Source organism: Trichosurus vulpecula, chromosome 2, assembly GCF_011100635.1.
Source record: "Trichosurus vulpecula isolate mTriVul1 chromosome 2, mTriVul1.pri, whole genome shotgun sequence".
Taxonomy (NCBI): Eukaryota; Metazoa; Chordata; class Mammalia; order Diprotodontia; family Phalangeridae; genus Trichosurus; species Trichosurus vulpecula.
Window position 1 is genome coordinate 164,351,284 of NC_050574.1, and position 27,137 is coordinate 164,378,420.

Genomic DNA, 27,137 nt, shown 5'->3' on the forward strand with positions numbered 1-27,137 from the left:
ATAAGAAGGAAGTGGGAATTTCCCTCTAATTCTATAAGTCTCTTATGCCAACGATCCCCGCCCAGAGTTTGGGGCGAACAAAAGTTATCAGGCAGGGCCCCTGCCCCAGAGGAGCTTAAGGTTTAGAAAGGACCTCAATTAGGTATTTCTCAGCAGCAGTTCTTCTTTTGCTGACCTAAACGTTTGCGGGGTGCAGGTAAACAAAGGGGGTGAGAATTGAATTCTATCGCCAGCAGTAATTCTGCACTGAACACTTACGAGTGCTGCGCTGAAAAAAAGATTCACTTCCTTGAAACAACCTCGCGCCGCTGGGCTCGCTGGGATAGGCAGCCTCCATCATCTTCCGGGTACCGGTTCCGTTTCCTGTCACGTGATTAGCGCACGCTCGCCACACCCACTAATCCCGGTTCCAGCTCGGTCCGCAGACGGACACGTCACTCTTTGTGCCTCAACCAAACTTTTTAGAGCATGTTCTGGGCTTCTCTTGGTACCTCGTCTTTGGGCCAATAAAAGCTCGGCGGGAGCGAAAAGTCCCGCCTCGTTTCTGCTAAGCGGCACAATCATCAGCTAATGGAACAGCGGAATAGACTCTATCTCTCCGCCCCCACATTTGACAGACAGCAATCTTACCCAATCTACTGCCGAAAGAGGCAGATGGGCGCTAAGGTGGCCAATGGAGGGGCGGAGCAGGAGACTGTCAGGGTTGGGTGCGCCGGCCGCTAAACGGATGGCTGAGGGAGAGGAGCTGAGCCCGGTAATACCCAACCCAGGTGAGGACCCTGAGGGGATAACCCGAGGAGTAGGGGCGGGTGCAACGGAGAGCTGCGCGGGCTGGGTGGCATGCTGGGGTAGATGGATCTAGAGAGTGAGGCGTCAGCAGGTTGAAGGGAATGGAGAAGCTGGGCCTCTGGGGATGCTGCAGGGGAGGGAATGGGAGAGTGGAATGGGATTGAATGGGATGTTGTACGAGGTGGCACTGCGGAAGCAAGGGCGTGGGAGCGTCCACTTTCCCCCTCTCCCCCCTCGGAGAGGAAGAGGGGGATTGGAGCCCCCAAGAGGGGAGCAAGGGGGAGATGGGAACCCCTACCTGGGTGGGGGTGGGGCAGGAATCGCTTTTGGTCTCTGAGGAGGAAGTAGTGGCTAGGCAGGTCTGAGCTTGCAGGAGAGGTAAAGGCTGGAGAGGAGGGGATCGGGGAGCCGATGTATGGAGAAGTTTGTAGATCAGGGGACAAGAAAGAAGGATATAAGGATCAGGGAGGCCTGAGGCCTTGCAAGGGGCAAAGTAGGTGGTAGAGGCATGCAGAACTCACTGGTTTAAGGAGGACTAAAATTAAGCCAGTTGGGTCAATGTCCTTATTTATTTTCTTTACCCTTTGGTGGGATGGAGGTGGTAGGTTGTGTCCCTAGTTCGCAAATGCCTTCTTTCAGGGCTTTCTACTTGTCTGTCTGGCATCCTAAGTGGTATTTCTCAGCTCTTCCCATTTCCTTCTCCATCACCTTGTTTTCCCAGGTCTGCATACCGCTCCTGTCACCATGTTGACTAGTAACTATACCAGGTTTTGTGCAAAGCTACCGTAGGCCTGGCAGAAATGTGGCCATTCCAGGAATCAGGGAGTATCTAGCCTTTCTGATCTCAGAGTGATAATACTTTGGGATCATCAGTCGGTTATGCTTCCTCAGAAACTGGGATGGTTCAAAATTCAAGAATGCTCAAATTTATACATTTTTGGATGTAGAAATCAGTTTCATTCTCTATGTCCATAACCCTAGTCCAAAGAAACCTTTCTTCAGGATGATCAATGGCATGATGCAGGACCCTGAGTCTCTGTACATTCTTGATGAAATGCTACAAATTGCTTTAGGTTTAGCTCTGAATACAGTTTTAAGGCATGAAAGCTTAATATTGTTATTTTCTAGAGGTAGCTCACTTCCCAATGTATTTAAGTACCTTAGTGACTGTTTCCATGTAGATGAACACTGTACATCCAACAATTAGACAGTGTGGTATAGTGGGGTCACCAGGGACAAATCACTTTAATCTCTCAGTGCTCTGGACAGCTCTTTAAGATTATAAATTGCAGAGAAGATGCTGATCTGTGTTGGTTCCCTGTGCCAACGAAATCACAACATTTAACAACTTTACATTTGCAAAGAGATACCCACCTCACTTTTCTCACAAGGGAATACCTGTTGTGAAAGTTGAACATTAATGCAGCTAGATAGATCGATGCTTTCTGGAGAAGCTACTCTGAGGTTAATTTAGCCTTTTTCCACTTCAGGGGAGAAAATTTATCTTCTCTTTACTCTGGTTATTAGATGCCATGGAATCAAATGCTTAAACTAGGAGGCTTAGTTATAATGTAGTGCACTAACAGGACTCATGAGAGGATTGAAGGGGTTCTGTTTGGTGGGCTTGGAGATTGGATGTCCACCATTTGGGTCTTTATGATTTTTGGGAAGTGGAAAAAAAAAAACTGATGGTAGCATCAGTTGGAGCTTGCATTTAGAGCTGAGTATGATGCTGACTTGGCAACCGCTGCCTAGTTCTCTCCCTCCTAGTTTTGCTGCTTTTTATAATATCCCCTCTAATGTTTCCAAGAAGTACATATTCTTACTTTTCTTGTGAGCTTATTTTACCCTTTTCTTCTCCTTATTCCTTCTCTTTTCTACTCCTGTGCCTCCTACTGAGACTCATTACGCCTTAAGTGTTGCCAACTTTCTAAACATGTTGTTGGGATATAAGGAAGTGTAGATAGTGTAGCTCAAGTTACTCCTCTTTAATCTTTTTAGGTGAATGCTATTATATTTTCTGACCTGCACTAACTTCTCTGTCAATGTTTTTTCATTTGTTTGTTTGTTTTTAATGAAGGCAAAACTCATGAGGTCAGTAGTTTAACTCTGGATCTCTTTTGAGTATTAAGTATTTGTTTTCTCTGCTGAGGTCTCTTCCTCCCAAAAGCAAAGTCAGGAGGTTGGCTGATAGTTTTCCGTAAATTCTTGGTTTTAAAAATCTTTGGTTTTCTTTTTTCCCCTTTTAGCTGTTTGAGTGCCATCCGTCATTATCTTTGATGCCAAGATGACCAAGCTGGGATTTCTGCGGCTGTCCTACGAGAAGCAAGACACTCTTCTGAAGCTTCTTATCCTGTCAATGGCCGCTGTATTATGTGAGTGTATATCTGGATCTTCCTTGTTTGTAGAGAGACCTTGTATCTGAGCCAGAGAAGCTCTATTTTTCCTTGAGCAGGCTGCCCTCAACTCTGTCCTTTTCATCAGATGGAACCTTAGGCTTAGACTCAGTAAGACACAGGTTTGAATCTCATGTCCTACACAAAACAGCTCTGTGTCCCCTGGGAAAGTCAGTTAACCTTTCTCTGTCTTAGTTTTCTTTTCATAAACCCTACCTCAGAGGGTTATTATGTGAATGTTGAATGAGAGAATAGTTGTAAAGCACTTCACAAATCTCAAAATATTGTAAAATGAACTACTATTATTAATATTCTAGGGGCAGCTAAGGGGCACAGTGGGTAGAGCACCAACTCTGGAGTCAGGAGAACCCGAGTTCAAATGAGCCTCATACACTTACTAGCTATGTGACCCTGGTTAAGTCACTTAACCCTGATTGTCTCCCCCCCAAAAAAGAAAAGAAATTATTATCCTACTTCTTCATTAATTTAGCTGCATATACATAAGTAAAAAAGATGTTTGCTTTTTATTCCCTCTACTTGAATTGGAAAGGAAGTGAGATAGATAAAAGCCAAAGCTAGTGGTCATTTGGGAGAGAATAGGAGGTATACAGGAATAGATCTATCCTGTACTGATTCTGAAATAGCCACTGATGAGCCTTAGATGCATGAAGTAGGAAGAAGACAAACAATTATCTTCAAACCATATACCTATTTTAACATTTTAGAAAGCTGCTGTGTCCTGGCCTCCAGAATATACTTCTTGGCTCCTCAGGAAGCATTAGTACAATTTTGTTTTCCTTATCTCTGCTTTCTCTCTACAGTTATTCTGTTTAAGGCAGCATAGAAGAGGATCTATGGCAGAGTGGAAAAAGCAGTGGATTTAGAATTAGAAGATATATGTTCTAATCCCATGCCTACCATTTGCTACTTGAATGACCTTTGGCAAATTACTCTACCTTTCTGGGCTTCAGTTTCTATGTCTATAAAATGACAGGGTTGAACTAGACAATCTCTAACCTTCTTTCCAGTTCTAAATTCTGGGAATCTGAGGTTTCCTTTGTAAAGAAACAAGCTCTTCAGTAGTTTAACTATTTACAGTAGGACTTGGGATCATAGACTTAGAATTAGAAAGAACATCATCTCATTTAATCCCCTCATTTTATAGATGAGGAAACTGAGCCTTAGAGAGTTTAACTAATTTCACAAGGTTACACAATTATTAAGTGGTAGTGCAGGGATTTGAATGCAGATATTCTAAATATAAATCCAGTGACCTTTTCATGCTACCGATAATATACCTATATAAAGCATCCTACTTATGTGGGGGAAATTGGAAAGGTTATTGACAGAGGAATTGTGTATTTTTCTTCTTTTTTAAATTTGATTTGGTCAAAAGGATATGTGATATTTTGTTCAAGGATAGTTTTGTAGTTCATTGTAGGCTTAGTATTGACCTAGCGTAACTGTCTCCACATGCGACCACTAATACATTAATTCTCTGGTTCCTGTAGCTTTTTCCACACGCCTGTTTGCAGTTCTGAGATTTGAAAGTGTCATCCATGAGTTTGACCCGTAAGTACTCTTGCTTATTTTGTGGCCATTTTTATAGATTCTCAAACTTAATGTCAAGATTCCAGTTACTTTTCAGTGATGGAGAGCTGTTTCCTTGGGGAGAAAGTTATCACATCAGTTTGAAGTAGCAGTGTAAAGCTTTTAAGCATTGGTGTCAGGCTTGCAGACTGACATCTTTCAAGACGGGTAGGAAGCAGCCCTGTTGTGTTTGGCCAGGGTTTCGCTCTAATGGACAACCCGCCTGGCCTCGTCACTGTTCTTCAGGCAGATTCTGCATTTTTCTATTCTTATGCCTTTGCTCAGGATATTCTTTTTAATGGCTAGCATGCCTTTACCTCTCGTCTCGTCCTATTGAAATCTTGCCCAGCTCAGATGTTTCATCTTCCTTGAAGCCTTTCTGCTCTGAACTCAGAGGCAGTAAGGTTATACAGAGGACAGAACCCTGAACTTGGAATCCTGCCTTAGATGCTTAACGGCTCTGTGAGCTTTGGCAAGTCTCCCAGCCTCAGTTTCTCCATATGCAAAATGAGGCTAATAATAGCACCTAGCAGCGTTTCTGTGAAGGTCAAATGAGATAATATATATGGTGCATTGTAAATCTTAAAGCACTATATGTTAGTCCTGATGATGTTTGTGAACTCTCAGTAGCATATTATAACTCTTTTGTGTACTTGTTTATAAACTTAGTCTTTGCTGTATTTGGCAATCAACCTGAGTTTAGAATTCGGTGGCAATCTATTGCTATTTTTCCCTTGAAACATACAAAATATCATCAGGCTTCCAAATTCTGGATCTCCCTCCTAGATCCAAACTGAGTTTGTCAAGGGCAACATTAGTCATCATTTTGTCCTGTTACAAGATGCAGAATAGGTCTGAAGTTCAGCTGTGGTGCTTTAGTGTGGCATAAATGCATCCCTGGGTTCTCTAAGATTATGCTAGCTGTATACAAGCTCAGGCTGGCCCTACCAAGCTGAAGAGGTTTCACATATGGGCCCTGTAGCCCTTGTCTGTTGGACGAGAACCAAACCAAGTTCAGAGACACTCCTCATCAGAAGGTTGGCCCCTGGATGCTGACTTTTTCTTTTTAGATGGGGCAACTCACGAAAATCTTCTACTAAGGCAGTCTATGTCACTGTAAGGTATGCCACCCTGAGGAAATCATAGATCCTTGAAGTGTTACAATTAAATAGAAGTTGCAGAGAAGGGAGGATTGGAGGTGCCTTTGTTGCCAGCTTGTAGATAAGGTCAAGGAGTTTCTTCTTGGAACTGAAGACCTTAGACTCCCACTGTATTGCTTAAAACATTTTGTATTGGGTAATCCTTGAACATCCTATATATCCAAGAGAGTCTAGGAGAAGGCTAGATATATGTGGTGACTTACTAAACATTGGTTGACATTGATGGTATATATGGCATGCAGAAGTTTTTAAAATAAAATGAAAATATGCCTCAGGTTTCAAATTTCCATGCACAGTGGGAAGTATTTTTATGAATAGGATTAACATTTTCATAACATATATCTTGAGATTGTAAACTATTATCTTTGGGGTACTATCCCTCTAGAGTTGTCTGCCCACCATTACAGCATTCTGTATTAGTAAGATACCCATTTTGTGGAACCCGGCCATTGGAAAAATGCCATGGTGGCTACTATGAGTTATTCACAATCCTTATCTCAGTTCAGTTATTCAGTGAGTTCCTGGTTGGCTCCAGTAACTGCCAAAACATGATTTTGGTAGATAGGTGCATGACTGCTTTGTTGTTGTAGTGTTAAGGTTTTATGTTTTTCCTTTGTAGAGAATTAGTATGTTGGTTATAGGTGAGCAGCTGGAAAATAAGAATGACAAGATGTAACATGATTTTCATAATTGACTTCATCAGTGCCATTAAACCAGCTTTTATTAGAACAGTGGTTCTGATTAATTCTTCATTCATGTCATGTGAAAAGCAAAGCCCATTGTTTTGTTGTTCAGAGAGTGACAGGAATTTGTGTATAAGAAGTGTAAAGAAATAAGCTTCTCTTTCTTGCTATAGGTATTTTAATTATCGAACTACCCGGTTCCTGACTGAGGAGGGATTTTATAAATTCCATAACTGGTTCGATGACCGGGCCTGGTACCCTTTGGGGCGAATCATCGGAGGAACAATTTATCCAGGTGCACAGGAAATCCCAAATATGGAATTTACATGTTTCAGTTTAGAGTTCCTCTTTTAAATTTTAACACCCTTACTTCATGGGTTTCATTAATTTTATTATGATTGTAGATTACTAAATGTGGATTCCATAAAGACAAAGAGGATATTGGAAGGTCTTTCATGCTTTTGAAGTGTATGATTAAATCCTTAAGAGAGAAAATGAACCTATTGGACTTTAGTAAAGTAGTATTTCTGATTCTCAAGACCTCCCTAGCCAGTTAGTTGATACTGAATGACCTCGCTTTTTCTACCTCCTAACCCCCTAACCAATTTGGACTGTCTAATTAAGTTTCTTCTGCTCATTACAGGTTTAATGATCACTTCTGCTACAATCTACCATGTGCTACATTTTTTCCACATCACTATTGACATTCGGAATGTCTGCGTTTTCCTGGCTCCTCTCTTCTCTTCCTTCACTACCATCGTCACATACCACCTTACCAAAGAGCTCAAGGTGAAGGATTAGGAGGTGGCAGGGTTCTTGGGAATAGTATTGGGTCTGTTTAGCCATGGCTAAAGGGTGGAATGGTGGCTAGTAACTAGAGACTAGGATTGGTGAGTTCTTTCCTATTATTCCCTTGGATATGCTGCTTCCTAGGTGATCCTGCATTCTTTTCTGTAAAACGTAGAGGATATTTGGTCATTTATATGTTAAAAAAAAAAACCCACCATATATATGCATATATACATATACATATGTATATATATACATATACACACGTACATTCATACACACACACACACACATACACACACACACACACACACCAGTTTTAAACCTATAATTTCACCACTATTGGAAGTCCTGGGTGAGGGCCTTCTGCTATTGCTGATCAGCACCTCCTAGTTTTAGAGTTGCCTTAGGCTAGGAAAGGTTAAGTGACCAGCCCAGCTGAACTCTGAGTCTTTGATATCTTCCTGAATGGGTTTTTTCACTTTCTGGTTAATTTGGTTAACCTTTAGGGCTGTGTTCGTCACATAGCAGACACTGTAATGTATGTAGGTTCATTGATTTTATAAACCATTTATTATCTGTATTGAGTTTCATGCTGTTTAACCTCCCTTTTAGATTTCAGCATTGCCAGTAGTGGCTTCCTAGATTCTGTTCTTAATTTGTTTGACCTTTCTGCTGCACTGTCTTGCTGCCAAATATGATTTTGGGGTGATACTTGAGGGTTAGTACATTCTAGCTCCTTCATTTTTGCAAATTAATAGGACAGGTTGGTGTGAACTTCTCTCCTGCTTCATTGTCCTGGTCATAGGCCAGATCAGCTCTGAGCTTCTTGGAGCACTGTCCTGTATCCTTTGCAGTGTAAACTATGAGTCCTGCTTATCTGCTCTGAGGTCCCAATTTACCTAATAGTGACCTGACATTATAATCCCAAGCCCATGCCCTATGTCTCCTCTACTTCCCCACCCTTACTGCTGAACCTCAAACACACACCCCCACCCATCCCTTCTACATGCTCAAGTGCATGTAAGGATGCAATTTTTCCTACCTAGTATATTTTGGGGGAATTTTTAAAAGATTTACAAGTTTTTCCTTGGAGGAGTCATTTGGCAGCTTTATCCTAGGTGGGTTATCTAATCCATTTTTTGATGTTTTATGACCCAAATGATTGCCCATCTTACTTCTGCTTCTCTTCTTGTATGATATTTGCTATCATATGACCTGTTTGTCCTCGGCATGTGTGTCACCTGTTCCCATAGTAATACCACCGACTTAGAAAGTGGTTATGTAGTTCTTAGCTTTAATCTAGTCATCTGATATGTGCTTTTGAAACTACTTGGAATACCTATTAGCTGTCTCTGAACTCAGCATAGAGAGAGACCTAGAGACCTATCTCCTATACTCCTGTCATCCAGTGGTGTGCTGTTAACTTGGTGCTTCTGTGCTGTTCTTCCAGGATGCAGGTGCTGGACTCCTTGCTGCTGCCATGATTGCTGTGGTTCCTGGGTATATATCCCGATCTGTGGCGGGTTCCTATGATAATGAAGGTAAGTCTTTTAAAATGCTGAAGAAGTCTGCTCATCCTACTTCCTAATCATATCTTCAGTAAAAGCAGTAAGAAGTGGGGTCCAGGCCCATTACACTGCATTAAGAACAAAATAGTGTCTGGTATTGGGAGAAAACAAGGAGAGAGCAGATGGGGTCTAGGAGGTTGCTCAGAGGTCATCATTTGTTAAATCTCCTTGATGTTATATCATCCCAGGAGATATTTGTTGCTTATTTCTCCCACTTAGGGAAATAAGACTAGCAATTATAATGTTCTGAAGATTTTGTAACCTCAACCCCAAGGAATTAGCTTGAAGTTTATGAAACCAGGGACTAGCCAGAAGTCTGATTTGAAAGGATATCTTCAGAGTTCTGATCTGCATCTGGTTAGACACTGGTTTCCTAAATGACGATCTCTTGTTTTAGGGACTTTCCTGATAGGGAGTAGAATTTGGAAGGTGAATAACTATGTTAGTCCCTCCCCAAATGAATTGTGGTGTCTTTCTTTGCAGGGATTGCCATCTTCTGCATGCTGCTCACCTACTACATGTGGATTAAGGCAGTAAAGACAGGCTCTACCTACTGGGCTGCCAAATGTGCCCTTGCCTATTTCTACATGGTAACCATCCTCTTTTCTTCCTGCCTTGTGTTCAGATGTGGGAAGGGAGTACAACTGGGAGCTGATGCTAATAGAGATCAGATATTGCTCCTAGACCCTGAAGTGCATTAGGCCTGAGGCAGACAATATGGACTGTCTCCTTAGTTCCCACTAGGATCATGGTCTAATAGAAGGGTGGATAGCAAGCCTAATAGTAAGTAAATGTGGGTGGGAGGTCCTTTCCCTTTTTTTTTTTTAAATACCTTCACATCTGGTACTACACTATACACCTTGGGGGCACTGGTTGCTTAATTAGCTTGTTCCTTTTCCTCTTTTCTTTTACATTTCTCCTTACTCTACTTTTTCTATTCAAGCATATATGCATGCACTCTGTCTTCCACTCTTATACCTTTCCCTTACATCCCTAGGGCCTCCATGTGACCTGAGAGTAGGCAGCATCTGGGCTGGCACTGAGGGTGAGGTACAGGCCATAGAATTGAACAGTTACAATTGTTGTTGACTCCCCTTTCCCTTCCACCTTTTGTTTTTCTTGGGGCTCTGTGGGATGGGTGGGAATAGTTGAAGAGCATGGCCTTGTCTTTAGTAGCCTCAGAAGAGCATGGGGGTGATTAATAGTCATAGATAAGAATTTAGCATCCCCACCAATGAGTTCAGGCATCGTTTATAGTAATCTCCTTGGAAGAAAGGTAATAGTTACTGCAAAGAGTTTGAAGGGCAGTAGCAGTCACTTTTCAAGAGCATATGGATTGTGAATCAAGGGAAGAAACTTAAAGAAATTGTCTTTTTCTGTCTTTGCTCAGGTCTCCTCATGGGGAGGTTATGTGTTTCTGATCAACTTGATCCCTCTTCACGTGCTGGTGCTGATGCTGACAGGGCGTTTCTCCCACAGGATCTATGTGGCTTACTGCACTGTGTACTGCTTAGGGACCATCCTTTCTATGCAGATCTCTTTTGTGGGCTTCCAGGTAAGCCTTAGGCTATGTAGGAATATCAACCTTTTAACCTTTTCCTAGGTGGCTCTGATTAGACTAATAACCTAACTTAGTTTCTAATGATGGGAGTGAAGTGATAGTTGCATAATTCTGGATTGTATTGTCTGCTTTGTTACTCCCAGGAAACCATCTTTACACACTGAGGTTTGGTTAGGGCAGTTTGTTGATGGGGCATTTTCTCTTTCACCTTTTATTTGGGCTAGTAATCTGATTTGGGAAAGGTTTGGGGATGGATTTCAGAGTGTTCTGGAGTGGTCACTCCAGGTAACCTTGGAACCTAGTATCTACTCCTACACCCAGCCCTCTGGATTGAGTTTGATCTAGGCATGAACTGGAGGGCTATATCCATCTGTCCCTTATGCCTTGGTTACTATTCACAGTGCTTCTCCCTCACAGCCTGTCCTATCATCAGAGCACATGGCAGCCTTTGGGGTCTTTGGTCTTTGCCAGATCCACGCTTTTGTGGATTACCTGCGAAGCAAGCTGAATCCTCAGCAATTTGAAGTCCTCTTTCGAAGTGTTATCTCCTTGGTTGGTTTTGTCCTCCTCACTCTGGGAGCTGTTCTCATGCTGACAGGTAGGGAAGACCTCTAGCCATGAAGTGGTAAGGATCTCTGTTTTATTCAGTGGTAAATTTACCTCTTTGGGCACAGAAATATAATAAGCTTCAAGGACATTGGTTATGTGGAGAATGACCCTTCCTTCTTCAAGGAAAATTCTCTCCACACATCCCTTCCCTCTTTCTCCATTCTCCTCTCACCTTTTATTTGGGAGGTAGGATTGTTTTGAGTAGTTACTCTGATTTGGTTCCAAGCACACAAAATTCTTCAAAGTCCAGCCCTGTTTACTGTCTGAGGATTGAGTACAGTTGAGAATGTCCTGTCAGGCTGACTCCTGATGTCAGGAAACTTGTAGCTGGCTAAATGAATGACAACTATCTAGTCTGCCTTATTGATATTTCCCTTCTATTTTCTCTGTCCATTTTAATTGGTTTAGGGAGGGGGATGTATCTTAGCCTTATCTGTTATGCCGTACCTACATACTGGCTTATCTTCCTCTTACTCATGGTTAGGTGGGGCCTCCATATATAGGTCCGTGTGGTATAGACCAGCTGTTTTACTGTATCCCCAAATCCCTCTATATGTTTTGGAATACTCATACACATACATACATATACATATACCCCAAAAGTTGATTCTGGCCTAGTCCTAGTACTACTGTCTTGTTCAAAGGTAATCAAGCACAGTGATCAGGTTTGCTCTATTGCCTCTTCTTCAGAGAGTCTAGGATCAAAATGGCCTCCAAATTTAGGAAGGTGATATGTCAGACAAAAGGACATGCCCTTTATTCCATTTTCCTTAACATTTTATTTATGCAGTCTTTTTCTGTTTTCTGTGCATGCTGACATTCTGTTCTTAAATGGAGAGAAAAAAGTGAAAACTTCAAAGCAAAATATGAGAAACTGATAGCATTTTGATCTGATAACTTAATTTTGGGTATTGGATGACTTTTTAGATTGTCTTCGTGGATGAGAAAATGGATATGGTTGAGTGAGTTAGATATTTACTGTCTCAGGAGTTTTTATGAAATACTGATTTTTCTCTTTGCTGTCAGGAAAAATTTCTCCCTGGACGGGACGTTTCTACTCTCTGCTGGATCCTTCTTATGCTAAGAACAACATCCCTATCATTGCCTCTGTGTCTGAGCATCAACCTACCACCTGGTCCTCTTACTACTTTGACCTGCAGCTCTTAGTCTTCATGTTCCCAGGTCTGTTTTTCTTGAAATCTCTGACTTGGCCTCCCTGGCAGAAGTTACTACTAGAAATAAAATCTATAAACTTCCCAGGAGACATGCTCTTTCTTTTCCATATGTTGCGCAGAGGATGTCTAAAAGTATTTCTTAAATAATTGAAGGAGAATAGAAATAAGAGAGAGAAAAGGAGGGGTGGGAACAACACTAGCAAGTTTGTTGGGACAGGTATCCAAAACAGAACATATAACTCTTATTCCATAAAGGCCCTGCACAAGATATATTTTCTGGCTGTTTCTCAAAACTCATTCTATTTGTTCAAAGACATTGTCACAATTCCATGCCCCTGTCTAAAGGACCTTTCACAAGGAAGTTTGGTTACCTGCCAAGCTGCTTTCTATAGAAATAACTTTGAAGACCCTAGCATGATATCTTAAGGCTAGAACTTAATATTCTTTTCCTCTCTAGAGGTACAGTCTGAGATGTCTTTTTTACAGTGAATATGACTACTTGTCCAGTTCTTGAGGACTCAGCTACATTTTTCTCTTTTTTTTTTTTGCAGTTGGCCTCTATTACTGCTTTAGCAACTTGTCCGATGCCCGGATCTTTATCATTATGTATGGTGTGACCAGTATGTACTTCTCAGCTGTCATGGTGAGAAATATCTTCTGTGCCTTTTCCCCATTTCCTTGATGTTTTCCTTCCTGCTTGGTGAGGCTCCAGATATTCAGAGATTTTTGGCAGATGGTTGTGAGAGTGCCTTCTTTGAGAGTTTATAAAGATCTTCGATTTAAAGCTTTTTAGCAAAGCCAGGGTAAGGTCCTACTGGTCTTACTCCTATCTCATAATGGTCCCTCAGGCACTGACACATCCCAGTGATCTCATTTAGCTTTCTTGGATTCATGATTTAAATCAACATGTGTTCATTAATCACCTATCTGCTAGACATTTTGTTGTACACCAAGTGTACAAGAACAAAACAGTTTTAGAATGCAGCATGTACACAGTTAAGTAAATACAGTGATTGAATCATTTTTGCATTGGGGGCTTGGGGGTTGTGTAGACAACTCATAACTGGAGGAATCAGGAAAGGCATCTTATGGTCTGTGTGGTGCGTGAGCTAAACCTTGAAAAAAGTTGGGGACACTGACAGATAAGGTTGAGGATAGAGAGCATTCTATCCATGGAGAAAACCTGGTTTAAGGTTCAAAGGTAGGGAAGGAATGTCATGAAGAACAAAAAGGCCACTTTGGCTGGAACATAAAGTGCATGTGGGGGGTTACGGTAAAGTGTATGGAAAGGTGGACAGACTGAAGGCTTTTCATCGCCAAACAAAGGCATTTGTATTGGATTCTAGAGGCAGTAGGAAGCCATTTAAAAGTCTTGATAGGGGAGTGATGTATTCAGACTTGTGTTTAGGAAGGCTGTTTTGAGAGCACTGTTAAAGGTGAATTGGAAGCAGGGAGACCACTTAGGAATCTCTTGCAGTTGTCCAGGTTAGAGGTGATATGGGCATATATTAGGGTGGTGGCTGTATGACTGGAGATAAGAGGACAAATGTGAGCAAATGAATGGATGAAGGAGTGTGACGAGTTGAAGGAGGCTGAGGTAAACCTAGGTGATTGAAACAGGCAGGGTCATTTGGAGGGTGGGGGAAATTTAGAGAGAAAGCGAATGCTTTTTGTTTTAGATGTATTGAATTTGATGTACCTATGGGACATCTACCGTAGATGTAGATGTCTAGCCGGTAGTTGGTAATAAAGAACTAGAACTCGAGAGATGAGTGTTAGATATTTAGGTTGGGAGTTATCTGCATAGAAATAGTTGAACAATTAATAAACAAGTATTTGTTAAGCACCTACTATGCTCCAGGCACTGTGCTTGGGATACAAATATAAAGAATGAAATAATTCCTATTCCCAAGGAACTTAGGTTCTAATGGCATAGACAACAAATACATATATAAGATTACAGAGAGTGTAGAGAGAGAAGCCCAGAAATACCCAGTCCTTGTCCTCAAGGAGCTTACATTCTAACGGGGTAAAGCAACACATAAAAGGGGAGCTGAAAAGTGAGAAGTGGGGAGATATAGGTAGGAAGAATACCTGGACAGGGGTATGGTAGCTAAGACTAGAGAATGAGGGATGACTGGTCTGGGGCCCTTCCCCAAAATGGAGATTCTTGAGAATTTCCCAATAAAAGGAGGGGTCCACAGGAGCAAGAGAGATGGAGATGGGTCAAGTAAAGGTTTTTCAAAGATGGAGGAGATTGGGAATTAGTATTTGATAAAGCACGAGTGGTAGTAATATAAAGATTCAGGGGATTTGAGGATAGAGGACAGTGTAAAGTTCAACTGCTTACTCTATAGAATGAATATTTCAAAAGGAGAAAAGTGAGCCTAGAGCAGGGGTGATTAAAGAGAGAGAGAGCAATGACTAGGGGAACAACTAGAGTTTGTGATAAGGATGAAGAATAGGATTAGGAGTGACTGAAAGAGGTGGAAGGAGAGGAATATCAGATTCCTGCATCATGGGAACTGGACAACTGTGGGTGAGGTGACATGAAGAGTATGACTGTTCCTATGCGTGATTAAAGTGAAGCGGAGGTGTGGGTTATGGAATTTGGCATGGTTGATGAACTGGGAGGCCAGAGTGTTTGAGGTCACATTAATATGCATGTTGTATGAGGACAAAAGTTGTGGTGTAGAGGAAGACTATGATCCAGTTGCTAAATTCCTTGAGAGGAGGTAGAATGCCTGGGAGCCAGCTGATAAGATCAAATTAGCTTTAGATGGGCTGACATAGAAAGACGGAATGATGGGCTATGAGCAGAAATGAGCAAGGAGTGTACACCTATGTCAGGGAGCATGACGAAACAAAGTACATCCATTACTGGTGGTCCATGGATGCTGTGTCTGCTGCGGGAAGAGCTGGGTTTCTGTCAGTGTAAGAAAACTGAAGGAGTAAGAAATAGTCTGATATGAAAGGGAGTTGATAGAGTTGGGGTTCCAGAAGAAAGAGACAAAAGAAGGATAGGACTTAAGGTAGCATAGGCTTGAAGGAGTGGGGAATGGTGGCTGGAGAAGAAGTTCTTGCCTATGCCGCCTTCAGTGCTGAAAGATTTCAAAGTGGAGGTGGGAATTTGCTAGCCATAAGACGGTTTTCTCAACATTCCTAAGAAGTGAAAACAGCTCTGCCCTACTGCCTAGGTTGGTGGTAATAGAGGGCCATGGTATCACCCTTCTGGTTCAAGGCCAGGACCTGAGCTGACCATAGTGGTGAGAGGTTTGAGGTCTTTGCTTGTAGTAGGTTTACTTAAGGCAGCTCAGTAGCATAATATGGGGTGGCACAGTGAGTTAATGTTAGCCACCTGCTCTTTATCATAGGTTTTTCTCCCACTTTGTGTCACAGAACTAGGCTCTGTCCAAGTATTTCCTCACTGTGAGTTTTAGAGCAAGTCACTTCCTTTCTATCTCTTGGAAATCAGGATGTGATATTTCTAAGGGTTCTTGAAGGTTAACTAGTCACCTTGGTTTACCCTGTTTCTGCCAAGGGCACCGTCCTTCCAGTCACTCAGGTTTGCAACCTTGGAGTCATTATCTTTTTTTGAAATTGTTATTGATAATCTTTTATTTTTATATCACTTAATTTTCCCCCTCCATTCCTTCCGTCTTCCAGAGAACCATCTTTATGGCAAATAATTTTTTTTGAAAAGAAGCTCAGCAAAGTGGATCCATACATCAAAAAAAAAAAAAATCCAATGAATATATGCAATGTTCTACACCCATGGACCTTTACCCTCTCCTCCTCCTGTCCCCCCACACCCCACCCCTCAAGGTATAGGGGGGTAATATTTTTTCGTATTTCTTCTTTGGAGCCAAGCTTGTTCTTTGTAATTTTGCTACATTCATTTTCACATATTTTGTGATGGTCGTTTTTCCATTTATGTTGTTGTCATTGTGTATATTATTTTCTTGGTTCTGCTTACTTTAATTTGTATCAGTTCCTGTGAGCCTTTCCATGCTTCTCTATATTCATTATATTTGTCATTTCTTATAGCTCAGTTATACCTCATTACACTAATGTACCACAATTTGTTTAGCTATTCCCCCAAATGATAATATACATCTACTTTGTTTCCAGTTCTTTACTACCACAAAAAGCTGCTAGAAATATTTTGGTGTATATAGAGCCTGTCTTTTTGTCATTGACCTTCTTGGGGTATATACCTATTAGTGGAATCCTTAAGTCAAAGAGTGTGAACATTTTAGCTGCTTTATTTGCATAATTCCAGATTGCTTGTACTAATTACTCTACCAACGGGACATTATTTTGCCTGTTTTTTCATTTTTCTCCAACTTTGACCATATCTATTTTTGGTCATCTTTGCCAGTTTTCTGGGGCTTAGGGGGTGCAGTGAAGCCTTGGGTTGTTTTGATGTGCATTTCTCTTTATTAGTGATTTGGAGCATTCTTTCATTTGGTTGTTTATGGTTTGCTGTTTTTTTGAAAACTGTTTATTCAGATCTTTTGATCACTTACCTTTTGGGGAAAGGCTTTTGGTCTTAAATATTTCTGCCAATTAGCTATATATTTTGGGTACCAAACCCTTATCTCAGAATCATTCTCAATTCCTTACTGTCCCTCACCTCACATACAAAGTTAGCAAGTCTTGTTATTATTGCCCCCACATCATCTTTCATATCTGACTGTTTCTTTGTCACTCAGATGGCCACATACCGCAGTTGAGGTTCTCATTATCTCTCACCTGGACTAGTGTAATAGTCTCTTAATTGATCTCCTAGTCTCGATTCTCTTCTCCTTCCAGTCTTATTACCCGTACTGCTGCTAACGCGATATTCTTAAAGTACAGGTCCGACCATGTCACTCCCTTGGGCAAAAAGCTCCAGTGGTTTCCTTTTCCTTCTAGGATCAAATATAAATTTCTCTGTTTGGCATCTAAAGTCAAGGCTTGCTTGTACCTTTCCAAACTTAAACATTACTGCCCTTCATGTACTTGCTGGTTCAGCCAAACCGATCTTGCTGTTCTTCACACATGGCATTCCATCTCTCATCATCTCAGTGTTTTTTCACTGACTCTCCCCCAAGGGTGGAATTCACTTCTCTCTCACCTCTGTCTCTTAGAATCCCTAGCTTCCTTCAAAGGTCAGCTTAAGTATCTCCTCTTAAATGAGACCTTTCTGATTTCTTCTGCCCTGCCTTCCCAACCCATACTCAGTTGCTAGTGCCTCTCAGGTGGAAATGAACTTGTATTTACTTTGTGCACATTTGTATATATTTATATGTATATATATTGTTTTCCTTAATGAAATGTTAGTTCCTTGAAAGGTAGAGACTTAATTTCATTTTTGTCTTTCTATTCCCAGCTTTTATAATATGTAGCATATAGTAGGCATTTAATTTGCTGGTGATTGGTTGATTAGTGCTAGATTGTATATAGGCTCAGAATTAAAAGAGAAGAGAAAGAATTTTACTTATCTGTGGAGGTGATATGTTATTGCTTGTTCTTCCTTTTTCCTTCCCAGGTACGTTTGATGCTAGTCCTTGCCCCTGTGATGTGCATTCTTTCTGGCATTGGGGTCTCCCAGGTCCTCTCCACCTACATGAAAAACCTGGACATCAGTCGTCCAGATAAGAAGAGTAAGAAGCAACAGGACTCAACCTACCCTATCAAGAATGAGGTGAGCGTTTGAATTGTTATAGTCATTGTGTGTATTGTTTCCGGATGCTGCTTACTTCAATTTGCATTAATTCATATAGGTTTTCCCATGCTTCTGTATATACTTAATATTCTTATGTTTTTACAGCACAACAGTAATCCTATTACATTCATATAATTTATTATATTCATGTAGCCACAGTTTGTTTAGCCATTCCCCGGTTGATGAGAATCTACTTTATTTCTAGTGTTTCATCACTACAAAAAGGCCTTATAAACACCACACTATATCAGTACTACAACAAGTACTTGCTTCTTATCACTCACCTTCCCTTGAGTATATGTATATATGCCTAGTGGTGGATCTCAGAGTCAAAGAGTATGAACATCTTAGTGACTTAGAACAATTTGAAATTACTTGGCAGAATGGTAGGACCAGTTTATATCTCTACTAACACTGAATTTCAGTTTGTATGCCTGTCTTTTCACAACCTCTTAAACACTGATTATAATTGGAGTTTTTCTTTGGTAGCATTCATGTCTTTGGAATTTCTTCTCTGTTTTATTTCAAAAGAGACCCAGTTTTGTATCATTTGGAATGTAATCCAGTTTTTTTTTTTTTTTTGATTCATCTAGCATGCATGATTGAATATATAAGAAACTAGACAGCTTCCAGCCTGGAGATTGCTGTAGTAGAGCAGAATTCGAGAAATGAATAATGAGAAACTTGAGGTGATGTCTTTCTAAGAAATTTATTTCTTCCCCAGGTGGCAAGTGGGATGATCTTGGTCATGGCTTTTTTCCTTATCACTTACACTTTCCACTCAACATGGGTCACCAGTGAAGCCTACTCTTCTCCTTCTATTGTGCTTTCTGCACGAGGTGGAGATGGAAGCAGGATCATATTTGATGACTTCAGAGAGGCATACTACTGGCTTAGGCACAATACTCCAGAGGTAAAGATTTGGGGCGTTAAAGGAATGGGAAAATGGGTCATGATGGTGAGGGTAGCAATTTTCAGCTACACTAAGTTCTGACTGAATAAAATTATAGATTCTTACAGTTGGAAGGACATTAGGAGCCATCTATTACAGTAACTCTTAATCAGGAATCTGTCGATTTGTTTTAAAAAAAATTTTGCTACTGGGGCAGCTAGGTGGCGCAGTGAGTAGAGTACCAGCCCTGGAGTCAGGAGGACCTGACTTCAAATCCAGCCTCAGACGCTTGACACATGTACTAGCTGTGTGACCTTGGGCAAGTCACTTAACCCCAATTGCCCTGCCCAAACCCCCCCCCCCACACAAATAAATACATTTCAAAAAAATATATTAAAAAAAATGTTTTTGATAACTGTATTTCAATATAATTGGTTTCCTTTGCAGTCCTATTTATTTTATCTTATGCATTTAAAAATATAATCCTGAGAAGGTGTATTGACTTCATTGGACTGCCAAAAGGGTCCATGACACATAAAAAGTTAAGAACTCCTGATCTAGCCTAATTATTTTGTAAATGAAAAATAGTTGAGTTAAGTTATGAGATCTTGGTCACACTGTGAGATACCAATGAATGTGAAATTTACCTTTACCCTTTGTAATTACATAAAATAAGTTTTGTCATTCCTACATTCCTGTCTTTCCAGTATTTGACAACAGCATTCTTGTCCCCATGGTCTCTTTTCCAGATTAAATATCTCCAGTTCCTCAAGTTTTCTTTTTTTTTTTTTTAATAAGTTGTTTTCTCATAACATTTTCTACCTTTTCCATTCAGTTGCCATATTCTAATTTGAAAATATAAGTGCTATGTAGGTGAAAGTAGCAGTTGTTATTTATGTCCCTGACTTTTGCCTCCCTGGGTTATTTGGATTTTTCAGTGCAGGATCATACTTTATTATTAATTTTGTGTAATCTTAGCATCTAGCACAGTGCCTAGCTTCACCTAAACACTTGGTAAATGTTTGGTTGCCATCGTGTCAGACATTCTACTCCTGACTTACATTCAACTATGCTTCATTTTCTTTGTAACAGTGCAGCCACTGTCATGCCATTATCTCCCTTGCAGAAAGTGAGTTTGGGTGTAGCACTGTAAGAGATAGGATGTTGTATACTCATATATGATTGATAGTTGAATGAAAATGCTCTTAGTTCAAGATTATTGGATAACCTTTTACTGACATGTTCTCTTCATTTTAATTTCCCCACATACCTGATGACAGCATATATGAAAGCAGGAACCCAGTTTCTAATCTTCCTCTTTCCTGTCTTTTCAGGATGCAAAGATCATGTCATGGTGGGATTATGGCTACCAGATCACAGCTATGGCAAACAGGACAATCTTAGTAGACAACAATACCTGGAACAATACTCACATCTCTCGAGTAGGGCAGGTAGGTGGCAGGACTCTTCACATATTCTGAATATGTGTCCTGGTAGGAAATACTTCTTTTTAGAGGGGATTAATATGACCTTGATCTGAAACTTGGATGTCTCTTTATTTTTCTAGGCTATGGCATCCACAGAAGAGAAAGCCTATGAGATCATGAGAGAGCTTGATGTCAGCTATGTGCTAGTCATATTTGGAGGCCTCACTGGATATTCTTCTGATGGTAATGTCCTTGATTCTCTTCTGGATGATTTCACTAGGCCGACTCTCCTAAAGAGGACTTTTAAAATTCAAGCTTCTATTTTTTTGTTTCCCAATGATGCCTCTCTTAGAGAAAAAGCTGATCATTTGTAGCCAAAGGCTCACTACTTAGTATTTGCCTCAGCATAGAAAATAAATAACTAGCAAGGATATGGGTGAAACTGAAGCCATTTGTCTGCATTGTGCTGAAATGCTGATTTTTAGGATTGTCGTACTGAAACTGGCTATATAACTTGTAACTGGTCCATACTCCAGATTACTCAAATACCTTATGGGAATAGAATAAACACACATTATCAGAGCATGTGCTCTTAAGATAGTTCACATTATTTATTTGTCATCTGCTTCCTGATGCACACGGCACTGACAAAAAACACAGGATCAGACTTAGTGCTAGGAGGGTTCTTAAGAGATCAACTATATCCTCCAGATCTCATGTATTGTATTAGGTGTGACTATACAATAATGATATTTTCTTTATGGGGTGTGTAGAAGTAGAGGAAAGATCATCATAGCAGGGACATGTAGCAGCAATATGTATTGTTGGGCTTGTCTTTCCAAATATAAATACACTTTTTTATGTCCTTAAAAGGAGTGTCTGTTTTAGGACAAAGCCTTATAAAAAATACCTGCAAATAAGATACTTAATGTAACATAAGAAACTATGTAGGTAGGTCAAGAGCAAGTGCTTATGAGTGGCATTGAAGTCTTAGAGAAGGTGGGGAAAATGTGGTGCTACATAAAACAATCATCCTTATAGGACTGACAAGAATGTCAGAAAGGTTAAAGGTTTAGTTTTCAAGCAAGTCTCATTAACAGTGAGAATGATGGCTACAAAATTATCTTTAGTTAAAGAAGCAGACTTTTGCAAGAAAATTTCTGCAGATTATGCCATATATTTGAACTGATAAACAGAAATGGTGAAGACTTGTCTTTCAAGGGACGTTGGATGTGCTTAATGCTTTTTTTGAGGAAAATAATAACTGGTGATGAAGTATAATGTTGTAATGTAACCCAAAAGTAGTGTCAAAGTTGGCAGTGGAAAATTCCAACATCCATTAGACTCAGTAAAGTATCCAGGTCAAAATCCTAGGGGATGATATTGTAGATCTGTTTCTTTGATTTTATTAGCACTGTTCATGCAGATTTTGTCTTTTGTGGCCAGTTAAGCTTATTATGTAGACATTCTAAAGGATTTGAATGAGAAAAGAACTTATAGCTCAGTGATAGGCTTTTCTACCATAACAGTACTCTGTGAAAGTTTTTGACCAAATGTATCTTTGTGTTGTTTGACCACCCATCTTATTCATCAGACTGAACGTCACATGATTTTTTATTGTCTTAGAAAATCAAATCCACTCTTGTGATTAAGATTTAGTACCACTGAGATTGTTCAAGGAGGTGACAGTCTCTGTAGATACTTCGAAAAGGGGCTCCAGAGACGTTTGATTTTTGGCACAGCATTAGAATAAATGTATAGATCCTGAGGGGGACTTCTTTTTAAAGGGAATAATAATCATTCAAGGGGTTTAAATCTTGATAGGTTGTCTAATTACTTTATAGTCATGCCTCTTATATTAGGTTTCTTAAATATCCTTAATTTCAGTCCCTTTCAATGTCTTTCATGAAAAATATTGAATTTCTGCAAGCTATATTTTGCTTTAATTTAATTATTATTCATTTCTTATTGAATACCTATTTTTTAGCTGTCCTACAGGTCACAAAACAAAATGAAAATGTGATCAAAGTCTAGATTCCCTGAGCAGTGTGAGATAGTGTGATATCACACATTTCACACTTTTCCTTTTTTGTAGTCTTCTAAACAGTTCATCTTTGAGTAGAGGACTATCCTTTATGTTGTCTTTGATCCTCTACACCCTCTCTTCCCTAAATAAACTCAGACTTCTGCACCTGGAACTACCAGACAGGAAGCCACAACCCCAGTGTTCTGTGGACAGCTGGTCTAATAATACCTAGAGAGTAGGATTCAGGACCCTAGGATTCTAGATTTAGTTTTGCTCCTAACTGGCTATACGATCTGGACAAATTACTTATCTTGTACCTCAGTTTTTCCATCTGTTAAGATAGAGATGGTCATGTTGACTTGAATGTTATATTGCCTACCTGAAAGCATGTACGTGGGAAGCAGCACAATTCTTCTAATATGCTAGAGCCAATGAGCACTTTCAAACTAAACTTTTGGACAAAGTTTGTCTGACTCTCCAAATCCTGAGTCTGGTGTTTTTGGTGAAAGGGACAACATTGAGAGGGATGAAGTGGCCTCACTTGATTACTAGCACAGGCTAAGAAGTTGGGAATGGTTTTTAATGTATGTACTTTGTCAGTAGTCATCATACATTCATATTTCTGAGGCTAATTCTAGGTTTTGCGGCTAATAAGGGAAGGATGGACTTATTACCTATTTTGTATCTCCTGGGAGGGGCTTGTAGTTACACATTGTCCCCAGCTGAAAATCATTATGCATTCTTCCTCAGTGCCAGTTTAAAGATGTTATGTTAAGGATTTATTGTCTCAAATGCTGTGAAGGAGGTCTTATGATAGAATACTAAACATAGTATCTTATCTCCCCCTACCCCCCTCTACTGTTTGGTATACTGGATAGAATTAGATATTTCTTCTCCAGCAAGAGAAAAACTTTTGATTTCAAGAGGAAATTTCTTTGGAAATAGTGACGTTTGTGAGAATTTATTTGTCTAGTTTTGACTTCAGTCTGAAAAAATCTGGTTTCTTTTTGTTTTGTAGACATTAACAAGTTTCTGTGGATGGTCCGGATTGGGGGGAGCACAGACACAGGCAAGCACATCAAGGAACATGACTACTATACCCCAACTGGGGAGTTCCGTGTTGACCGGGAAGGTTCCCCAGTGCTCCTCAACTGCCTCATGTACAAGATGTGTTACTACCGCTTTGGACAGGTCTACACAGAAGCCAGTGAGTGAAAGACAGTGTGGTAAAGAATGGGTATGATGTGGGCTGGAATAGGACAAGGGCCCTAATTTCTCAAGTGTGCCTGCTTTAGCCATAAAACCATCTGTTGACTGCATATCTTAATACTATCTCAACTAGGTCTAGGGACCTGACATCTGAAATCTCTTCTTTGACTCAAAGGAACCTTTAGTGCCAAGAATGTTATTTAGACCCCTACCTGAGTTTCTCATGGAATCTTTTGGAGTGTTTACATGTTCTTTCTCCCTAGTTAGTTGGGTCTTTAATCATCTTCATAATTCCTCAAGGAGGCTGAAGGCTAGCTTGTTCTGTGTTTTTGAGAAAGGATGAGCTCCGCACTCTGCTGGGTATCCTTTTGTAGAGAGGATGTTTTGTGTAATATCCCCTTCTCATCTTTGCCTATCATAATTTTATTAACATACACTCCAGCAAATATTTTCAGATGCAAATAATAGCACATGGTTTTTTCCCTGCCTTTCCTAGAGCGTCCACCGGGCTATGACAGGGTCAGAAATGCTGAGATTGGTAACAAAGATTTCGAGCTTGATGTCCTAGAAGAAGCATATACCACAGAACACTGGCTGGTCAGGATATACAAGGTTAGTGCATACTACAGTGCTGTATTATGGGGAAAAGCACTGGGATTGTCTCCGAGTTTAAAAGACCTGAGTTTGAATCCTGGTACCAGTACTTACTACTTATGTGATTTGGGTGCATATGACTTAACCCATTTTTCTAGACTTCACTTACCTCATTTGTGAAATGAGAAAGTTGGATTAGATCATCCCTAAGATCTCTTCTAGTTTTGAATTTTATATCTTCTCTGTCAGTACTAATTCCTGTGGTTTTTTTTGGATTAATCTTTGGTTTTGATGGGCTTCACCTTTTTCATTTATGAGAATTCCCATAAGCAACCCTCAGCAAAGCTTATAACCAAATCAGAATATATGTGTGTGTGTGTGTGTGTGTGTGTGTGTGTGTGTGTGTGTGTGTTATATGTATGTGTGTAATTTTATTTTGAGTTGTTATAGTTGAGTAGAAAGAAAATAATGTGCTTTAAGGATTTCTTGCAGCATTAGTTTTCTAATTAGGTTTGTTTACATATATTTTGAGAGTTGGCCATATATGTTAAAGGGTATTGATTTTATAATTTTGTCCTAGCTATTCTCAAAAGTAAGGAATGAGAAGTCAGTTTCTCAGACGAAAATAAAATTTTTGCTTAATAGCGAAGCCACATTGGGTATCAACATGCAACTCACGTTACTTTTGGGTGAACCACTCCTAGTACCAAAGGAAGAACATGTTCTTTGATTTTATTTTAATATAAAAAATTCAATATTATTTCATTTTCAGCTCCAAATTTACTCTCTACCATCTTCCCCTTTGCCCCACTGAGAAAGCAAGAAAAACAAATCTTGCTGTAAATATGTATAGTCAAGCAAAACAAATTCCTGTGTTAGCCATGTCCAAAAAAAAATGCCTCAATCTGCTGAGTCTCCAGCATGCTTTGTCATGAATCTTTTAGAATTATAGTTAATCATTGTGTTGATGAGAGTTCCTGAGTCTTTTAAAGTTGTTAGTCTTTATGGTGTTATTGTATAAATTATTTTCCTGGTTCTGTTCACTTTACTTTGCATCAGTTTATACAGTTCTTCACAGGTTTTTCTGAAACCATCCCCTTTATTATCTCTTACAGCACAGTAGTATTCCATCACTTTCATATACCATAACTTGTTTAGGCATTTCCCAATTGATGTGGATACCTCCTCAGTTTCTAGTTCTCTGTCACCATCAAAAAAATTCTGTTAGAAATATTTTTGAACACGCGGGTCTTTTTACTCTTTCTTTGGTCACTTTGGGGCATCATAGACCTAGTAGTATTATCTGGGTCAAAGGATATGCACAATTTAGTAGCTTTTTGGGAATAGCTCCAAATTGTTTTCCATAACGTTTGGACCAGTTCACAGCTCTACAAGTAGCCCTACCAGCATTTGTCATTTTCCTTTTTTTAGACAATCTGATGAATGCAAGGTGGTACCTTAGAGTTGTTTTAATTTTCATTTCTCTAATTATTAGTGATTTAGAATATTTTTTTTCAAAAGATTATTGATAGCTTGGATTTCTTCCTCTGAAAACTACCTATTCATATCCCTTGATTATTTATCAATTGGGAAATGGCTCTTATTATAAATTTTAGTTTGATTGGTTTTGTTGGTACAGAAATTTTTTAATTTTTTGTAATCATAATTGTCTTTTTTACCTGCTATGAACCTCTCTATCTCTTGTTTGGTTATGAACTCTTCCCTTATCCATAGACTGATCCATTATCCATAGGTTATTTCTTCCATGCTTCTCTAATTTATGATGTTACCCTTATATCATTTGAAATTTATCTTGGTATATATGGTGTGATATGTTAATGTATCTAGTTTGTGCCAGACTGCTTTCTAGTTTTCCTAACAATTTTTGTTGAATAGTGATGCTTCCTGATTTTATAAAGGGTCCTGCAAAAGGCTAATGTAGCTAATTTGTCTTGCAGGTAAAGGACCTGGACAATAGAGGCTTGTCAAGGACATAATCATCATCTTCACCTCCAATATGCATCGCACTGAATTCGTCTTCACCTAGGATGCCACAGACGTTGTTTTTATATGCAGTTTGTAAGAACAGGGCAGAATGGGATTGGAATTGCCTGGAAGTTTTGCCCAGGGCAATATAGTTCGGGCCAGGTGGAATGATTTTTATAATTATAAGCAGGTTACCAAATGAAATGTCATGGCTTTACCATGGTCAATTAAAGGGGGAAGAAAAATTTTTAAATGTGTCTTATTTGGTTTGACTTAATGTGACTGACCCATAGCAGGCAGACATTCTCATTGCTTTGAGAAAAAGGAAGATATTAAGCCTGATATTTGCACAGAGATGCCTCTCCTAAATAAATTGAGAGTAAAGCCATTCCCTACTCACTCAAGTCAGCCAAACTGCCAAGGACTGGATCAGATACTTCATAAAATCTAAGAGCTGGAAGAGACCTCAGAGGCCATCTAGTCCAAAATGTGTACGTGTACAGGAACTCAGTCCTTAAATCTCCAACAAGTTGTCATCTAACCTTCCTTCACTTGAAGACCATTAGTAAGGGGAAACACACTACCTCCTAAGGCAGCCCATTCTACTTTTGGTGAACTCTAATTGTTAGGAAAAACTTTGAGCCTAAATTGGCTTTTCTGTAACCCATTTTTCCAAGTTCTGCTCTCTAGAGCCAAGAAAAACAATTCTAATCCCTCTTCTGTATTACAAGCCTTCAAGCATTTGAAGTGAATTATCATGTTCCTTATAAGTCATCTGTTCTTCAGGTTAAACATCCCCAGTTCCTTCAATTAATCCTATAATGGCCACTCATCATCCTGGTTCCCCTGCTTCTGGATGCTCTCCAGCTAGACTCCAGAGTCCTTAATTTTGTTGCCCAGAATTGAGTATAGTATTGTCGCTCTAATGTAACTAGGTCAGAGTTCAGCAAGACTCTTGCCTTCCTTTCTT

At 39.9% G+C, this 27,137-nt stretch overlaps 1 protein-coding gene across 1 annotated transcript; it reads left to right on the forward strand.

The window, feature by feature from the left end:
• Window positions 1-365: 365 nt before the first annotated feature.
• STT3A (STT3 oligosaccharyltransferase complex catalytic subunit A) lies at window positions 366-26,420 on the forward strand. The gene is made up of 18 exons (XM_036743481.1): window positions 366-770; window positions 3,039-3,164; window positions 4,697-4,757; window positions 6,792-6,913; window positions 7,262-7,407; window positions 8,861-8,951; window positions 9,462-9,568; window positions 10,369-10,533; window positions 10,957-11,137; window positions 12,175-12,330; window positions 12,875-12,966; window positions 17,857-18,012; window positions 18,758-18,946; window positions 20,260-20,376; window positions 20,493-20,595; window positions 23,397-23,585; window positions 24,084-24,199; window positions 26,140-26,420. The coding sequence occupies exons 2-18, from the start codon at window positions 3,077-3,079 to the stop codon at window positions 26,176-26,178; spliced, it is 2,118 nt and encodes a 705-aa protein (XP_036599376.1). The 5' UTR covers window positions 366-770; window positions 3,039-3,076; the 3' UTR covers window positions 26,179-26,420.
• The last annotated feature ends 717 nt before the right edge of the window (window positions 26,421-27,137 follow it).

Coding starts and splice junctions, on each gene's coding strand:
- STT3A (XM_036743481.1), top strand. CDS start 3,077: ATGACCAAGCTGGGATTTCTGCGGCTGTCCTACGAGAAGCAAGACACT. Junction 20,377..20,492: donor ACATCTCTCGAGTAGGGCAG/GTAGGTGGCAGG, acceptor TTATTTTTCTAG/GCTATGGCATCCACAGAAGA. Junction 20,596..23,396: donor CACTGGATATTCTTCTGATG/GTAATGTCCTTG, acceptor TTTGTTTTGTAG/ACATTAACAAGTTTCTGTGG.